The 20,044-nt window shown below is 36.6% G+C and overlaps 1 protein-coding gene across 1 annotated transcript in view; it reads right to left on the minus strand.

The window, feature by feature from the left end:
* The window catches only part of LOC136836469 (irregular chiasm C-roughest protein-like), a 93,276-nt gene that overhangs the window by 144 nt on the left and 73,088 nt on the right, over positions 1–20,044 (minus strand). The window contains 9 exon segments of the mRNA XM_067100734.1: positions 1–21; positions 23–120; positions 123–447; positions 703–864; positions 3,299–3,384; positions 3,699–3,812; positions 4,423–4,581; positions 5,233–5,371; positions 12,588–12,838. The exon segment at positions 1–21 is cut by the window's left edge and continues 144 nt beyond it. Coding sequence (XP_066956835.1) covers positions 1–21; positions 23–120; positions 123–447; positions 703–864; positions 3,299–3,384; positions 3,699–3,812; positions 4,423–4,581; positions 5,233–5,371; positions 12,588–12,838 — 1,355 coding nt within the window.

A 20,044-nucleotide genomic window follows, 5' to 3' on the forward strand; every position in this document is an offset into this window, starting at 1 on the left:
TATGGTTGAACCAGCTCCTGCCAGGAGATCCCGCAGGCCTAGCAGTCACCTGGAGCGACAGCGGCAAGGATCCGCTTGAACTCGTGAAGTTTTGCTTGGTAAAAGTGTTGTTATAACCCGAGAGAACCCTTGGTCCGCGTCGACCCTCTCCTGCCCGGGGTCGAACTCCCCGTATCCGGAGTAAAGGGAATGCTGACTCGAAGTCAAAACGCCACCTGCTGGGGAGCTCGGGTAACTGGCTACACTGCCGCTGATATTGTTGGCAATGCCGTTGCTGCCCTTGAGGTAGCCGCCGCCCCCCCCTACCCCGCCCATCCCCACTATACCAACTAATCCTATGCTAGAAGGAGATGTCTGTTGCTGCTGTAACTGGTGGTTGACCAGAGCTGCGTGGTCCACGTAGTTCCCGAACGATCGTCTGTCGCTGTTGCTGTTGAGGTGGCCATTCTGGAGAAAAGAGGAGATATTTGTGCATTACTGCTGGGAAGTAAGTATTATAGTGGCTGGGTATGCTGGGTATTGTAAGCAGTCTTGTCATAAAAATCAGGTTTGAGTTATACCAATTGTATGATTTTCTTCAAAGCCATGAGGGGATTATGAATGAAAGAAAATGAGTACGTGATACCTCTGGAAAGGATTGATTTATAATGTTCGTCACTATTAAGGAAAAATAAAAGCCTAAGCTAAGTCGTCAGCACTCACCATTTTGGTAGGGATAGCTGTAAAGGAATCGGGGTAAGTATAAGGACTGGTAGAAGTAAGGTATGACGGAGTAGTAGGATGATCGGACTCCTTATCCCATCCTTTGTTGTCGCCTCCGTCTTTGGTACTCATTGATGAACCCGTTCGCTGATCAAAATCAACCTGGAACGTCGAAAGAAAAGGATTTTAAGACTTCATTTTGAATAGCTTTAATGCGTGGGGACTTCGCTCCAAGTTTACTTCTGCACTCTTGAGTTTTCAATTCGTTTTAAGATTTAAGTAAACGTGTCCAGTTTGCTTTGAGAACTTATGATGCAGTATTACATTTAAAAACGAATAAGGTGTTTTGTGGCTAACTTTATTAACATTGTGGTCAGGCCATTAGGTGGTTACAGACCTTGCTAGAAAATTTTTTGTGTGATCGCGGTAGATGCCATAGACTGAGTTACAGAATCTTTCATTTCGTGTATTTCTGTTTCCCCGGAAATAATGTATGTTAAGTATTTATTGAATTTCAGAAGTTCTTTAATAAAGACTGGAATAGTCTGCTAATTGCAATTATGCCAGTCATTGTTTTTGTATGTGCAAAATCACTGTGACGAATAGCGCATTTCTCTTCGCTTGTACAAAAATGGCTCAATATTTATTTACATTTACAAACGTGATTAATTTTACGGGTGATGTGTGCATAATTATTTATTGATTGAAACTGTAGTCGAGCATAGTAATATACCGGTAACATATTTTGAATTCTGTTTTTAGCACCCTGGTGTTTTTATATGCATGGAAGTCTGGCTTAAGTTGTAATACCATGAGACACTTACATTTACCAGGCTTCAACTTTTGTGTTTGTCCTTGCGTGTTGTTATATATTTTTGAGCAGATGCCTTTGTGCAGTTTTTTTCTTAATTTACTATTTATTCATTCATCACCACGCTGAATGACCTATTTGGTCCCAGTGCTTGGCCTGCGGCCTAGACTTGGTATTTCATTCTAGTCCTTCGAGCCAGCCCTATGAGAGCTGACAGTCAGGTCAGTGATCTGGTTAAACTGTTTTAATAGTAAAATTTGAGCCTCACCAGGTAGAGATGAACAAAGATGCAACCTACAACAAGACTGGCTCAAGTTGTTAGTGCCTGCGTTTGTGCGTGAGTGAAAGGAGTACGGAACATCATTATATCCTGCTTGGCTATAAAAATCGCATAATATTTCCCGCATGAAAAAATCGCTCTCCCCTTTTTCCAGTGCTCATGGCTTTTGTTGCAGCATTTTGTAATCGGGTCTTTTATACAATGGTCCTGGCTATTTCCGTGTTTCACAGTATCAAACGATCGTTTCTTGTGTCAAAGCATTGAAACGTAAAATGCATTGTTGAAATAACGATGTAATACTTTTTTCCCCAAACGTCGGGATTAAGTCTGATTTCACTGATCAACAATTGGGATTTATTTCGCAGCCATTCACTTGTGCTCAAGAATAGTTTTTAATCGGGCATGATTTTACCTCTGGTCCATTTATAGGGCAGCATTGAGTAATTTATATGCAATTTAGTTGACAGACGATATCCTGCTCATAAACGATAAGATCAGTATAATATGATGAAACTTTCTGTTCGTCCAAAATGTTACCGTTAAAAATAATACTGGAATGTTAGGGTATTAGGTTCAAAACGAAGCCACCTGACGCCCAGTTTTATTTCAAAGTATTTCGGTTACCGTAGATTCCAGCTTCTAATTCTAATGTTGCATTATTCATTTTCTAACGTAACTGATTGTGATAAACGTTACCCCACAATGTCATAAACTAGGTCATTGGGTATTAAGACTTTCTCCGAAGCTCCTTCTCAGCAAACATTGTCTTCAAAAGGCCCTCTAATTCTACAGGAAACACTGGGCTGTCTTTTTGCCTTCGTTCCCGTCCTAATGTAGAGTTTCAGGTAAATGTTCGCCGAATACTCTTGATTTCCATGCCAAAGATTCTTGAGGTTCCATTGGCGTCGACTACAACAACTTGCAGAATGGCACGGCAAAATCTGTTAGCCAAATGTGTTGACGCAAGAAGTTTGGTTACAATTCACTAATTGCTTACAAAGTTATGCTAGACTCTCTCTTGCGCCTGGTCACTCTGACTGACTCAACATGATTGCATTAGTGTTGCAAATTCACTTAGGCTTCGTCGTCAGATTTAGAAATTGCCTCGTTTAAAGACGTTCCCGGTACTCCTTATTTATTTACGAGACAAGCTCTTGAGTGCAGGGTGTCGCTATTCTTCTCTCTTGTTGAGTTTTCTAAAACAGTCAGCGTTTCCGCACCAAGAACCTCTTTCTGATTTAGTGATCTCTAACGTTTTTCTGGCTAGAAAATATGAAGTGCATGATGCATTTAACCACTGGCTTTAAGATTATAAAAAAATATATGCTTTATTAATCAAACACTTCCCCTGACGTTGTAAATTGAAGACAGAATGCTTCGAGAAATATGACCAAACATAAAAATACCGCTTATATATCGAAAGCCAGGGTCTGAATGCTCAGAAATAAATACGACATTATGTAGTTCATGCAGTGGAATTTTAGACACTTTCTTTTCGACCTTACCTTCAAGTCTGAGTCGTTGGCTGTTGAATTTTGGTCGTTCATCTCAAGCGTGACTGTTTTCTCGGGTAAGCCGTCAGTCTTTAAAACTGAAAGAAAATCAATAACGACAGCGTTATATTGAAGTAATTGTCAGGCTAAACAGGCATCCTTCAGATTGTACAAATTAAAGTGCAACTGATGTGGAAAGCGCGCTGTGAAAATTTAATTGAACAGGTAGAAAGCTCTTGCAAAGATGAGAGAGAGAGAGAGAGAGAGAGAGAGAGAGAGAGAGAGAGAGAGAGAGAGAGAGAGAGAGAGAGAAAGAGAGAGAGAGAGAGAGATATTTAAATAGTAATATTTAGCAACTTGAACTTAGAAGCAGCCATCTACAGTTAAATTATTAAGAACATTCTGTACAAACCTTTTTTCCTGTTAGTTGACCTTTTCAAGTTTATGACCACTGCCATGGCTATGCCCAAAACCAACACAACTCCTACTGACACTCCGCTGAGTACTATAAGTAGGGGCACTGTTTCTGTTGGTGGAAGGAAAGTCCAGGTTAATATATACATATATATTTATATGTATGTACATATATATATTCATATATATATATATATATATATATATATATATATATATATATATATATATATATATATATATATATTATATGTAAGGTCAATTGGTAGCCCTCTGGCCTTTCATTTGAGAGACTGGGGTTCGATCCTGATGTGAGTCAGAAATTTATATGGTGCATATAATGATGTACACACTTATATACATACAAATCATACCTACAAGCATATATGCATTTGTGGATATACTTTTTTTATCTGCCTTCAGTAATTGTACCAAATTTAAGGAACCAAATCCTCTTATGAGACTGTCAGTTTATAATATTCACAAATGATTTTTTTTCTTTGTGAAAATCGATGACTAAACCTAACATCTGTCCAGCTTATTTATGTATATATATATATATATATATATATATATATATATATATATATATATATATATATATATATATATATATATTTATATATATATATATATATATTAAATATTATATATATATTATACATATATATACATACATACACGTGGGTGCTTATTATGAAAAGTGTACAGTATGAACTTACGTTTCTTGACAAGCTCGATGACGAAGGAGTCCGATCCATAAGGATTTTCAACGGAACAGTTATACTGTCCGAAATCCTGCGCCTGCGCCTTGTGAATCACCAGCGTGTGACGGACGCCCTTAGACATGGTGTCCTCCACTACCTCGTAACGGTCGTTTTCTAACAGAGTAACGAGAAATGCTTTGTGAGTGTCTGCGGATGGCTTAAAGGAGACTGTACTGAGAGGCTCCTTTGGTGCCTTTTTTTGTTTTGGTTTTATTCGGGATGTTTTATTGCCTATCTTAAACGCCTGCATATGTTTTGAAAACGAATGATAAAAACTGACAATGATTCAGTGTACCGTCATTTGAAAAAGCACCTAAATAATCATCCATCTCATGCTCAGTTTTATTGGTTGTTTACAGGACTGTGTAATGACGGACAGCTGTTCTGAATTGCATGCTTTTATCATGTATCTGGAAATATGACTTTTATTTCATAATAGTCTCAGATATGCATTCAAATTCGCGTTAGTTTAACGGCATCAAAAAGATCATATGGATATCTGCACCAGGTGCAGTTAACATAAAAACTAAACGAGACCAGGGTTCATGTTCCTACATAATGCAATTGCAGCAAAAGATATGATTCCTTTTGTGTGAGTCCTTTGATAAAAAAGACAAAACGTTGTAAACGTTTGTACACATGAAATATAAGGGGAATAAAAATGCAGATATCCATACAAACGGAGCAACGGTTTCGGGGAGGAATAAGGACAAACAAGAGAGGCCCCATGCACATCATGGGCTGCAGGTTGTCGTCACTACTAACCCAAGTCCACATCTTGGTTGTCATGGCTCCAGGTCACAGTCATTGATTGGGAAGAGGCATCTGTAACTATGCACTCAACGAGCGCAGTTTCCCCTTGGTTCCCCCACTGCTGCTTCTCGGACTGGATGCGAGGAGGTCCCTGCAAAGCGGAAAAGGGAGGATAAAAAAAGCCCTTAGAGAGTTTTACTCCGCAAAGAGGTGTTCTGGAGGCGGGGAAATGACCAGATTGCCCCCATTTTGGGGAAGAAGCATAAAAGTGTCATTATGATTTGCATACGTAACATATCTCAGCAATGGAATTGGTACATTACAGTATATTGTCAGAAAATTGCAAGAAAACTTTGCATTCATATGCATGTGCGCACACACAAATGTGTAGATATGTGTGTGTTTGTGTATGCTTCTTGATGTTACTAATCCGTTTTTTGTGTGAGTATATGTATATTTATTATATAAAAGTGAATGTTAGTTTATTTGTTGGGATGCTATAGAAATCTGAACCGCTTGACAGACCCAGAAAAAATATGCACACGGCCTCTGTGTACCCCAGAAAGGTTTATAACTCAAAATCAAACCTCTATCCCGTGACAGACATACAAACACAGACAAAACAAATGAAATTTTCGTTTTTACATCACCTTTTCCTTCAGTGCTTTATGAGTTAATTCCCGTTTTTCACGTGACGCTTCACCTTTTCTTCCAGTTGCTGTCAAAGGTATGATTAACGTACAATAATAAATCCAAATCCCCTATAACATAATTTTTTATCAGAATTTACGTGAATTCGTGAATTTTAATCATAATTTATGAGAATTATTAATATAATTGTTTATTACCTCGATAAAATCAACATTTGAAACCTACAGGGCATAAAGAAAAAAGTAATAACAGACCAATGTTTCTGTGACAGGCCTACCCCCTCATTAAAAAAAACTACTCTCGTTGAAATTAGTACATTTTTTCGGTGTTCATCTAAAGCCAAATGTACCTTAATCATACCATGCCAATAAAATACAAATACTCAAGTACCTTGTGGTATTACGGTCATCATATCTGAGTCCTTAATCCACACACACACACAAATTCGTAGTTTTGGCCATAGCCTTGGAGATCACGAACTAATTCACCACCATCCACGCACGCGTATTAATACACCAAATGCTTCTGTGACAGGTGACTAAAAATTACTCGCGACGAAATTACCACATCTTTTTCAGGGTTCATCTTAAGCCAAACGTATCCTCATCATGCATTGCCAATAACATACACATTCTTAAGTACCTTGAGGTATTACCATCATCATATCTAGGATGAGTCTCCTTCGGTTGAAAGGGAGACAGACCTCCCTTCCCCCCAACACACACAGATACACAGACACCCCTGAGCACGTGTCTAGAAGTATAAGATTTTCTATTATTGTCTTTGTTCAATGGTGTTGTTTATTCTTTTATAACAGGGGACCGTGACTTTCTCTTCCCTTTTATCTTCCCCTCCCTCTTCCCTCTTCCCTTCTTTTACCCTTCTTTTTCCCCTCCCCTCTCCTTCCCTCTTCCCTTCTTTTTCCCCTCCCATTCCCTCTTCCCTTCTTTTACCCTCCCCTTCCCTTCTTTTGCCCTTCTTTTTCCCTCCCCCCTTCCCTCTTCCCTTCTTCTACCCTTCTTTTCCCCTCCCCTTCCCTCTTCCCTTCTTTTACCCCCCACTCTCCTTCCCTCTCATTCACCCTTCCATCCCCCTCCCTCCCCATCCCCTCCACTTCCCCATTCCCCCTCCTCCTCTGTCTTCTCACTTCTTTCCCCTTTCCTTCCTCCTTCTTCCCTATTGTAATGAACTTTCGGTAGAATGTTATTGTGGGTGAATGGATGCATCACAGTTTTTGGAGATGGCTCGATCACGTGGAAACACAGGTGGACGCTAGATTAGTGAAAAGACTGTAGAATTGCTAACACGAAGCCTCCAGAAAGTATGGATGATGGGAAAATGGCACTGGGGAGGAGGCGCCTTATGCCCAGGAACGCGAGAATGCTTGCAGGAAAGAGGCGAATGACAGTACGTGTGTGTGTGTGTGTGTGTGTGTGTGTCAGAGGTTAGGTGGGTGTGTTGTGGGTAATGTTGTGGATGGTTCATACACATGGGCTCATCCACAGCTCATCAGCAGTATGACTAGGGCAGTGACCATTGTGCTGCTTTTTCTTTGGAACAACTCTCTCTCTCTCTCTCTCTCTCTCTCTCTCTCTCTCTCTCTCTCTCTCTCTCTCTCTCTCTCTCTCTCTCTCTATATATATATATATATATATATATATAGATCATGTGTTCATGTTTGTATGTGATATAAATATATTTTGTGGGTCTGCTTGCGTGAATATGCACACATGTATCTGCATTCACAAAAACGCTGATGGGATTAGCAACTTCATCAAAATAATTTCCAAAACAATTTCCATTTGGAGCTCTCTCTAAGGGAAAAGGATTTCAAGATGAATATATATATATATATATATATATATATATATATATATATATATATATATATATATATATATATATATATATATATATATATATATATATATATACAGTATATATATGTCAGTTTAGTTTTGTTTTTACTATTGTTAGAAATCTGTGGATTAATTGCGTATGTGAAAATACCTGGGATTTACTTTTGGTGAAACACGCAATTCTCTCTCTCTCACACTCTCTCTCTCTCCTCTCTCTCTCTCACTCTCTCTCTCACACACACACACACACACACACACACACACACTCATAAGCTATATACAGACTTTTATTTATTTCTTTTCTAAGTAGCTTCTTTACAAAAGTTCGTGAATTGTTACTGATACACTATAGAAGCTAATGAAGTCGACGCCATAAACCCAATTAGCAAGGTTTATGAGGAAAATGCAATAAAACCAGCGTAACTAATATCCAATGAAATAATGCAAATGCGAGGAAAGAGAAGGGACGCGTGTTATACGTTCAGAGTAATATCACACACTGGATTAATATTGTAGGATCAGTGCCACATCTCACCACAGCAAAAGTAATAATCTTTATTTTGGTCGGCTGGACATTTCAATCATAGGGGCCACTTTGGCATGACTTCCAAACGGGAGGTATTACGCCAGTGCCGTAGGTATGGATTGATATATATTATAGGTATATGTAATTATGTATATATATATATATATATATATATATATATATATATATTATATATATATATATTATTTATACAATTTATACGTCTCATTATATAAGGATTTATTGAAGCTTTTATGTGATTACAGCAAGTTTTACAGTACATGATGACTCTCGACTTCTAGACCGTTGATTGACTGCTATATTTTGATAATGTTTTCTTAATTTCTTTTTTTATAATTAGAGAGATTTAGAAATTTCCCTCCAGTTTAATGTTGTTTATAATTCACTGAAATGTTCATATTTTTCCTGTATTTAAGTTTCATATATATGCACACCTGCCTTAATCAAACTGACGATGCACACATGAAAAGAGCAACAGAGCAACGATAGACAAAACCCCGTCTTAAAAATACGCATTGTAAACGATTCAGTAAAAGGATAGACAACTACATCGACCTGAAATAGTGCTTAGCCAGAAATATAGACGACATAAAACAAGTAATAAATGCGCAGAAGTTTCTTCGGCGCATTCGAGTTTTCTGTACAGCCGCTACAGCGTATAATCAAGGCCAGCGAAAATAGGTCTATCTTTCGGTGGTCTCGGTATAACGCGATCCATGAAACTTTAACCACGGCCCGGTGGTGGCCTATCCTATATTGTTGCCAGAAGCACGATTATGGCTAACTTTAACCTTAAATAAAATAAAAACTATTGAGGCTGAGAGGGCTCGCAATTTTGCATGTTTGATGATGGAGGGTGGATGATCAACATACTAATTTGCAGCCCTCTAGCCTCCGTAGTTTTTAAGATCTGCGGGCGGACAGCAAAAGTGAGGACAGAAAAAATTGCGGACGGACAGATAAAGCCGGTACCATGGTTTTCTTTTACAGAAAACTAAAAGTACACCACGCTCCTTTAAAGTAAAACTGGTGAGGCTTCTGATATTTTCATTCTAAGAATTACACTTTCTTTAGACCTAAAAGAAGTGGCACTCAGGAACATAACTCATGATAAAGTAAGATTAGCAGTTGGTTAAGAAAGATAACACACCTATACTGAAAGCAGTGACGCTAAAAATACAGTTTATTTAACAACAGAATCAAATAAAAATTTGACTACCACTGAACCAGTGGTTTCTGTTTTACCTCGAACACAACTTCCCTTCAAAGACTGCACCAAATATGGCTTGAAATATCAATTACCCTTTATAAATAGAGCGTGATCTTAGAAGTAAAGTTAAGAGCTCCTTCAGGAGGAAGGCTTCACCCATATTAAGAAATTTTATATTGTGGGGGAGGTTTCTGAAACATCATTCTCTTCCTCCATGTGCGGAAGCTTGGATACTCAGGCAGCGATCGTTTCTGAACAAAATCATTAAATGGCAGTCGTAAGAGAATAAGCAAGGAGTTTACTCGGAACTGCTAGCGCCAGAACCATTTAGCGTTTGTAATCCCTTCAACATACTTGACTTCTTCTTTCCCCTAACAGTGCACGAGAGTGCGCTCATGGAGATTAGTTTTAGAGCCCTAGCATCCGGGAGCCCATTCTTTGGGATTAGCACTCTCTTAGGAATGATTACGTCGGTTGTACGTTCAGGCTCTCTGCACGGTCATTTGCAAATTATCTTCGAGAAAGGCGTCTTCTCGCCAGGCTGTCTGAGTGAACCTTTACCATTTTGATGTTTCCCCCTGACAACTGACGTCTGATAATCAATATGCATAATGAGGCTCCACGTCATATTTTCACTTGCATCCCTCTTCTTCCGAGGAAAATGATTTAATTTGAATAAATCAGGAGGAAAAATATATATATATATATATATATATATATATATATATATATATATATATATATATATATATATATATATATATATATATACTGTATATATATATATATATATATATATATATATACATACATATACACATATATATATATATATATATATATATATATATATATATATATATATACATACATATATATATATATATATATATATATATATATATATATATATATATATATATATATATATATATATATATATATATATATATATATATATATATATATATATTTATTTTGTATTTAAACCACTTGGGCAGTAATTAGTAAAGATACTGGTTTTCCTAAATACTGTCAACAGGGATTAGGGTACAGGAAAGAAAGAGATTCACGTGCCTACTGAAGCCCCGAAACACTCAAACAACTCTCTCTCTCTCTCTCTCTCTCTCTCTCCTCTCTCTCTCTCTCTCTCTCACACATACACACACATACAATCTGATGCTATTCCTCTTTTCCTGTATATGTACGTTTTATGTTACATGTCACTGCCATCGAGATTAGTATCAGCTAGGATTAAAAGCTACGTTTTATGCGTTGTTCATATTTGCAATAGAAATTGTATTATTTCGGGCGCGACCTGATTCAATCGTTCCGCTGCTTTTGAAACTTGTTGCTATCCAGGCTCGCCCATCAGTAAAAGGCGTGGCTGTTGTGGCCGGGAAGTTTTGTGCAATTTGTGAAACGATTTAAGCTTGGGATTTTAAATTCTGTATACGAATAGCAGAAGGTTATTTTTCACATTTCCGTATTCAGGTGAGATTGCTTTGTGGTGTCTTTTATTTGATTAAATATTTATGATTGCAGTGCAAGAGATTCTATTCCTTGCCAGCTACTTATACGTATAAATACATTCTTGGACTTTACCTTGATTTTCAAAACTGCTTGAGAATAATAAGTGCTTACATTTTATTAGCGAAACTTGTAGTTTTATTATGATATTTTGAATACTAATAAATCTGTTAGTGAAATTTTGTCAAAAGCTTTAATATTTTATTTAGACTAATTTTAATATTTCATTTAGACCAGTTTTAATATTTTTGATGAATTGTGGTTTAATCGACCAAATATAAAAAATTAAAAGTAAATCGTGAAAATATACAAATCCTTCGGATTTTTTATGAACTTTTTAAAAGATACAAATTTTGAAAATCTTATCGAATTTATCCTGATTTTTGTCAGTGAACGTTTTTTTTTATTGTGTGTATGTAAACGTATAAATGTATCTATTGTATGTGTGCATACCAGTGTAAAAGAAGCTTTGTATATATGTATGTACAAATTTTAAATTTCATTTTCATTCGTCAAATACCTGAATGACCTCACTGGTCTCAGTGCTAATATTCCATTCCATTCAGACATTTACGACCATCTCTGTGAGAGCTGATAATCAGCTCAGTGATCTGGTTAAACTATTCTAATAATATTAATGAATACTTTGTTAATAACCTTACAAAGTTTACATAATGAGGCCTCTGGTAAATAAAGTTGATAACTCCCGAGCTATGTATATGAGGCACCTAACAAAAAAAGTCGTCTTCTCAGTAACAATTACATGCTAATTTTGGTCCTCCATTGAAAATCCAGACATCAAAAAATGTTTCAAGTCTGTACACTATCTCTTATCGTGAAAAAATTAGCTATGGTGTCTTTTGTCTCTAGATGAATAAGCACCTGTCTATTCTTGCATCATCCAGTGGGCAGAAAACATCATTAAAAGTCTTAGAGAATTTATTGCCGTCTTTTCATATGACCCAATCTCACTAAACGTGTATTTCAACTTTTGTAATTATAGATATTCCCCCCAAAACTTGCCAAAATGCCTCCCATTCATTGTCACTCACATGAGAGGTGAGAAGTTTTTACCATGTCTAGAAATGAGGGAGGGGCCATTTTGAAAGCTGTACCAAGTGGTCTCTACTGTATATATATATATATATATATATATATATATATATATATATATATATATATATATATATATATATACACATATATATAAATGTACATATGCATATATATATATATATATATATATATATATATATATATATATATATATATATATATTTCAACTGTAATTTACACTGTAAATTACTGAATGCAGTTGGAATGACACATCTTTGTGTCTGAAATTGCTAGTATTTCATTGTGTGCGTGTTTGTATAAGTGTAATAACATGTATGTATGTATATATATATATATATATATATATATATATATATATATATATATATATATATATATATATATATATATATATATATATATATATATATATATATATATATATATATATATATATATATGACATAGATGTACCATATGCAGTTCGTGAATGTGGTAGTGTTAGAGAGGTTACCTTTAAAAATATGCCCAGCAGAGCCGTGCTCTCAGGGAAGCTGTTGACTTTGGCAATGCAGAGGTAACTACCAACGGTGTCCTTGTCAATTGTGACGTGGAGTTCGGGCCCCTTGCCCACCACCGTCTGCAGCTTCTGCCGGATCCATACGATGGTGGGCTCGGGCATCGCATCGACCTGGCACTCAAGTGTCACGTTGTCGCCCACATCGCCATACTGGTCGCTTGGGGGCAGGCGGAATGATGGTCCGTCTGTCGAGGAGGGAAAAGAGTTTTGGAATTAGCCATTTGGCTGTAATGGAAGACTGTGGCTCTCTCTCTCTCTCTCTCTCTCTCTCTCTCTCTCTCTCTCTTCTTAGCATGAGCAGAGCTATTCCCCACCAGCTGGATTGAGTTACTTTCCATCTCCCCCTTTCCTCTCCTCTCTCTCTCTCTCTCTCTCTCTCCTCTCTCTCTCTCTCTCTCTCTCTCTCTCTCTTAAGGAGGTAATCCCAACACAGTTATGTTTTAACTCTCTCTCTCTCTCTCTCTCTCTCTCTCTCTCTCTCTCTCTCTCTCTCTCTCTCTCTCTTTTTGTTAACTAAGGCTGCTCCCCCACAACAGCTGGATTGAGTTACTTTCATCCTTCTCTCTCTCTCTCTCTCTCTCTCTCTCTCTCTCTCTCTCTCTCTCTCTCTCTCCTTGTCCAAAAATCAATACCCAACACCAACTGGATTGACTTATTTTCCACCATCTCTCTCTCTCTCTCTCTCTCTCTCTCTCTCTCTCTCTCTCTCTCTCTCTCTCTCTCTCTCTCTCAGTTCCTGGTAATTTCCCCCCATCCTCTCGTCCTTCTGTCTCCTCAAACTTGTATGCAGTAATCACTACTCTCAGTCAACTGAGCACCTTAACTAGCAAGTGTAAGTTCAAGACGGCAATAATTAGCTGTGTTGGACTAAGGCAAATCTAATTTGGCCCCTGTAATTATAACTCCGTGAGACAGAATCAGAATAATCTGAATTTTGGGGAGTATTGCAAGGAAATGAAACCGTGTTTATTTTGGTGTGAAATGATAGCGTGGACGGCAACATGTTTTAATGGTTTAGGAATTCTTATGTGTCTTCGGCGATATCTCCCATTTTCGGTGACCTCGGCTGCATCGAGATTCCGAGGTCACAAAATTGTTTGGACGCCACCAGGTCGTGGCTCTGGTTTCATTTGGCAGAAATATTTTAAGATGTTTCGGATGTGGATGAAGCTCTGCCGCTTGGCAGTCATAATTTTCATCGTTCGTAGGTGGTATTTATTTGATAAAGTCGGATTTTCTATCAATCGCGACTTTCCCGGTATGTTTTCAACATTCAGATATGCAGTAGACAAAATTGTTAAGGTCTTTTGCATTATAAAGAATCACGTACTTTTTCTTTCATATGCCCAGGCCAAAAATGGCAATGCATCCGCGAAGCATTCGTAAATAAAGTGACCTTCCTCTTGTTGCATAATTCCCGAATGAGGCATTATTTGCATTATAAAACCATTGCATCATATCATATCTTTCTATCGCGGAGCTTTGTAAGTTTAAATCGTACATGGAAATCCCTCAATAGCGATTTGAATCTTTTGAAGAAGAATCCTTTTGAGTCGCTCACTAGAATTAACAGTTGTATGTAATGCATACGTGTAAAAGAACTCCTATATGTTTGTGTTTGCGTAGTTAATGTTTTTTCTTTTTAATCATATGCTCCTTTTGCATTTTCTTCACAGTTTTTGTATGCATTTACATTATTTAAAGGTCTGACATTCCATTTTCTCTCTTTTTTTTTTGCTGTTACTGTAACCCTTTGTGTAAGACACTCCAGCTGGCATTGCCCCTGCACTGGAAAATAAATATTCCAATGCACAGACGACTCTGTCAGAAAAAAGGAGAAAGTTAACAAAAGCACATGGTTAAGAAAGAACAAAAGATTTTATTCTTTCTTTCTTAACCAGCACTCACGTTCAAAAGAAATGCTTGGTAAGTTATATCTCAAATTACGCGTTGCGAATTTCACCGAAAGTTTCGTTATATGAAGCCTGAGGCGCATTTATGTTTTATTTATTTTCTCAAGGGGAAGCGTTCGAGGGGGACAGCAAGGGAATCCGGCCAAGTTGGACACAGTAAGCATAAATACTCGAAACGGAAACGTAAGAGATTTCCATTCTTATTTGGGGCTGAGGCAAGTCGAATCTCTCCCCGGATTACTGGAGTAAAGCCGTCATTCGAGTTACAGATCGAATGAGACTGCAAGGATACCCATTGAGAGGCTTGGCCGATAGATTTCATAACAATGACCAGAGCTTGATTGCCGTCCACTCTGACATTCTCCCCTTTTTCTATTTTGTGGATGCTTTCCGGGGATTAGAGGCGTCGCCCCACCAAGAAAAAATATTAGACGGAAAAAAAACCACTAAAAAAAAAATAGTCCCCATCTCTTTCCTTGTTTCTCATTCTCTCTTTGCCGATCTTCTTTAAGTCTTTGTTTTCTGTGCAAGCACTGACATGCGTTTATTTTCGTTTCTTCACTCGTTCACACAATTTCCTGTTAGGGGACTGTTGCCTGCGGTTACCTTCTTTGTGTTGCTGTCATTTCACTCTTCGGTAACTGCTGCTTGATATGATAGCAGTTTGGAACAGAAATTCTACATCGGGATTATGACCCCAAACGTCACGGACTTGCACGGCTGCCAGACACGGTTGTGCTCGGTTTGGGAAAAAAATGATTAAGATTAAGCGTCAGCATTGAACTGGGCGCTTGCCTGGAATTGGTATTGGCATTGTTCCGTTCTAACTAAAGATAATTAGCTGCAAATCGTGCCGAATAAATCGGAAATTAGGGCACCGTCTGCACATAAGCTTACTAGAATTAAATTAATTATGGCTCGAGTCTAGCCCTGCTTAACCCTTTGACTTGTATAGACTTCCCTGGTGCATGATATCCCCATTATTTAGACATTTTTTGTTATCCGTCGTAGATAACGGTAAAGGCAGACAGTATTTACGAAAAAATTGCAAGTATTTCACAAGGCTGGCCTAAATTTTTGTTGGTTGCTTTATTTGGGAAGTTGAGAATAAGCATAGAAAAAAAAAATCACCATTTACTTGTTGTTGGTTGCATGTCACTTAAGGTTATTTATTAACTTTCCAGTACTCGCAGTGGTTTCTAAAGATCTTAGAAATTGTTATATTTCAATTATTAGAAAATTACTATGGCAGTTCCAGTAAAGATGCTTGATGTTTAGTAATCTCTTATGCATGAATGTTCATGCATTAAGACCTATCATTTAACGAAGTGTTATTTTAGCTCATGTCAGTTAAAGGTAGGTTAGCAAAATTGTTTTTATTTTCTACGAAGTCAGATTTCCGAGCATTTAGTTACCAGAGTAAGTGATGATTCCTGGGAATTGCTTGCTTTAGACTATTCAGTCAGCATTAATTCAAATTTATTTTAAGACTGAACACGAAACCTTCCTTGTTGAAAACAATTAGCTTGCTCTTAAACTTCCTAATATTCATGGTCTCAGAATATTTCTGTGACTATGAAATGGAATAAACCCGTGAAAAGGACTTGATGCTTGATCTAATGCTTTCCTTTGTAATATTTATAATCCAGTATTCGGTATTTACGACATTCAGCACCGCTACTTGATTAGTTGGTACATTTAGCCGAGATAAATGTCTACAGACCAGTACCACTATTTTTCATCTTTGCGTGTTCTCCTTTACTGATTAAATCACCGGCGTTTGCAGACTGATTTGTGCTGGCCAGCGTTTGTTCTGGACATAGCTGAAAGTATCTTTTGCAAAGGAAGATCGTACTTTTGTTTGGTTTTAAGGACTGACTGATCATTAGATGCGAGAAACAGCAATTGAAAGAGCAACTGATTTTTTTTTTTAGACGAGTCGACTATTATTATAGGCTGCTGACTGTCTTGTTAAAGACCCTGATATAGCCAAGTAAGTTTGCTCCTCTCTCTCTCTCTCTCTCTCTCTCTCTCTCTCTCTCTCTCTCTCTCTCTCTCTCTCTCTCTGACAAGGGCAGGTACACACATTTTATGGGTGAATATGGTAATGCGGGTTCGATTCATTCACAGGCTATATATTTTCATATATATATATACGAGAAGTTAAGAGGGTATATAGAATATATATATATATACATATATATATATATATATATATATATATATATATATATATATATATATATATATATATATATATATATATGTGTGTGTGTGTGTGTGTGTACGTGTGTATGAGAGAGAGAGAGAGAGAGAGAGAGAGAGAGAGAGAGAGAGAGAGAGAGAGAGAGAGATTTATAAGTTGCCGTTGGCTTATTATCTCAATGTCACTTATCTTTCATTTGTTTTACAGCCTCCATAAAAGATAAGCAAGAATCCTGAATAAAGAGAAGGCCTAAAAGGGGAGCGAAATAGGCCGAGAATGATCCCCTTAGGTGATGGCAGGCTCTTTAATGTACAAAGACCTTTCAATTTTAGGGAAATGAGATTTTTTTTCTTTTTCCATTAAGAGGAATTGCTCGTCCGCTCGTATTCTAAACTCCTGGCTCTCACTAAAGATTTCTTGAAGGTAATGGGATGCTTAACGAAAGTATTATAACGTTGACATCTCTTTGTCCGATTGTTTCACCTCTTTGATTTAGTAAATACATTTTGTTTCCAGGTAATCCGGTATGGTAATAGTTGAGAAATTTAATACGCTTGGGTGATAAAAGATACCCCCGATGTCAGGCAGGGCAGGCTCCCCAAAGCCAAATCAAAAGTTCTCATACAAAAATGGGAATTACTTAAAGTAGTGTAGCTGAATGAAAATGAATTGTAACTAGATCTCAGGGGATACTACCTTTCAATACTGTCATCACATAATGCAATTGTATTAAAATCATATATTTGCCTTGTATGACCAATGAAAAACATTCTGACGTGTGACATTTAAAATAAGTCTTTATCAGAGACACCTGAGGAAAATACAAAAAAAAAAAAGAAAAAAATAACAGTATCGCACTTCATCAAAGTCAGAAGAAAACAAAATTGTTGAAAAATAAAATATCCATTGATTGACTGTGACCTTGAATATCAGATAAAGGCAAGATTTTTCGAGACATCATCCCCTCCCCACCCCCCCGGCTTCATCTGAATCAAGCTAAAATAAAATGATGACCTTTGAATTGACCCGTAACCTTGAAAAGTAAGTGAATGTCAGAATTACTTTGTGAAAATGATAAAAGGATAGCCGGGTGCTTAGCTGATAACTTTTCTAAGAATTAGAAGAAAAAAATTGAACGTTCACAGATAATATTTTGGCCTGTAAAAGTTTGTATGGTTCTGGAAAAAAAGTTTAAAAGTCAGTCCAAGCGATATGGAATAGGTAATCACCAGTCGACTAGGCACATAGAACTTTCATTGAAATCAGATAAAAATTATATATTGGCCTCCATATTGAAATTTGACCTTAAAAGTAAGTCAAGGTTAGAATTATTTTGAAAAAAGGTTCACCAGCCCCCATGGTACCTACCTGGCGAGTGTCATGAAAATCAGAAAAATATAAATGTTAACCATTAAATTGAGCTGAGATCTTCAAAATTCAGTTAGAGTTGAAACACCTTACACAATTCTGTCGAATTCTGAAGGCCAGAGACCTTTAGCTATCATTATGACTTAGATATAGAAGAGAAGAACTAAAATGTTGACATTAAAATGACCTTGAGTTTGAAAAACTGTCAGGTTAAGGACTCAGATATTTGAGGAAGTACGTAGTGCTCTACTTTTATAAGCAAATAATCAATCAGGTGTTATTATTTTTAGTTTTCAAGTCATTCTGATTATAATCAATGCCACCAAGAATGGTAAAACTGAGATCTTATTTTCCAAGGAAACGGAATATTCCCTGAAAATCTCCATAGGCTTTCCAGACGGATGAAATATTTTGGTTTGATTGTGTCTAATACAGTCGACTCACTGACTCGATTTGATTACTTTAGACGATTGGTAATATTTGTTATTTATGCTGGTAACACGCTCGCGCGCCCGCCACACACATATTTATGTATTTATACACATTCACACACATTATAATTGTGTGTATTATATATATAATATATAAAATATATATATATATATATATATATATATATATATATATGTTATATATATTTTATATATTATATATATGTAATATATATACAGTACATACACACACACATACATATATATATATATATATATATATATATATATATATATATATATACATATATATATACACATATATATACACACACATACACACATACATACACACACATACACACATATATATATATATATATATATATATATATATATATATGTGTGTGTGTGTACGTATGTGTACGCATTCCTTGAATACGAAACTGAATGAAGGGAACCCGCATGAATTTCACCCATTTCATTTATTCCTTGTGTTTTAACTCTCTCCTCTCTCCTCCTCCTCTCTCTCTCTCTCTCTCTCTCTCTCTCTCTCTCTCTCTCTCTCTCTCTTGTTATGATGAAAGTTCAGTCACCGCAGACGTGGCAGGTAACATGTGAACGACAAAACGAACAGCCTCATTTTGACGTGAAATTATTCCTTCCAAGCGTGACGGCAGTGAAATATATAGGTCATTTATCAAGGGAGAGAATAATGTCAACTGGAGCCTCTGTCATGTTTTATCCTATCTTCCATTTTGTTTACGTTGTGCAAAATATATATTACACAATGTGCTACATAATTTTCTGAGGATACCCCTCTCAACTCCTTGTAAATGATATATCATGGATACTTTTCGAGATCATTGTTGATGGAAATAATCTCCTCTTTGTATATTCCTACCTTTTTCATGTGTAAAGAAAAAACACAGAATAGATTGTAATTTAAGTTATTTTTAATCCATGTTAAAACGAGGAATTTCGAATAACGAAGCAAACAAAAAACAGAATAAAAGGTCTGTTTCTGGCAGTCTAAACAGACGCAGTCCTAAAGACTTTTATTGAGCGAAGAGCTTGAAAAACCTTTTCGTTCAGACATTTTAATTCCTCTCGTTTATTGACAGTGAACATGCCAGCTACTATTAAAGAAGAGAAATCCTTCCTGACTATAAAGCGTTTTTCATTATTTTATATAAATAAAACGTCATTATCACTGGGGAGTGCAGAGAAGATATCTAAATTACTGTTGCTGATATTAAGCCTAAAAGGAAATGTAATATCCATTCCATTTTTATATCAGTGACGACGATCCTTTTTAATTCTGTATTCCTTTTTTAAAAGTAATTTACGTACGATATTTCTTCCCATGGTGATTTTAGCAAAAACAAATTCATTTATTTCATTTTTGCGTTTTATTCATTGTGGGATGTATTCGCATAAGCTTAATTGAGGCCTTCTGAACCCTATGTAAAT

Source organism: Macrobrachium rosenbergii, chromosome 56 (genome assembly GCF_040412425.1).
Source record: "Macrobrachium rosenbergii isolate ZJJX-2024 chromosome 56, ASM4041242v1, whole genome shotgun sequence".
NCBI classification, from domain to species: Eukaryota; Metazoa; Arthropoda; class Malacostraca; order Decapoda; family Palaemonidae; genus Macrobrachium; species Macrobrachium rosenbergii.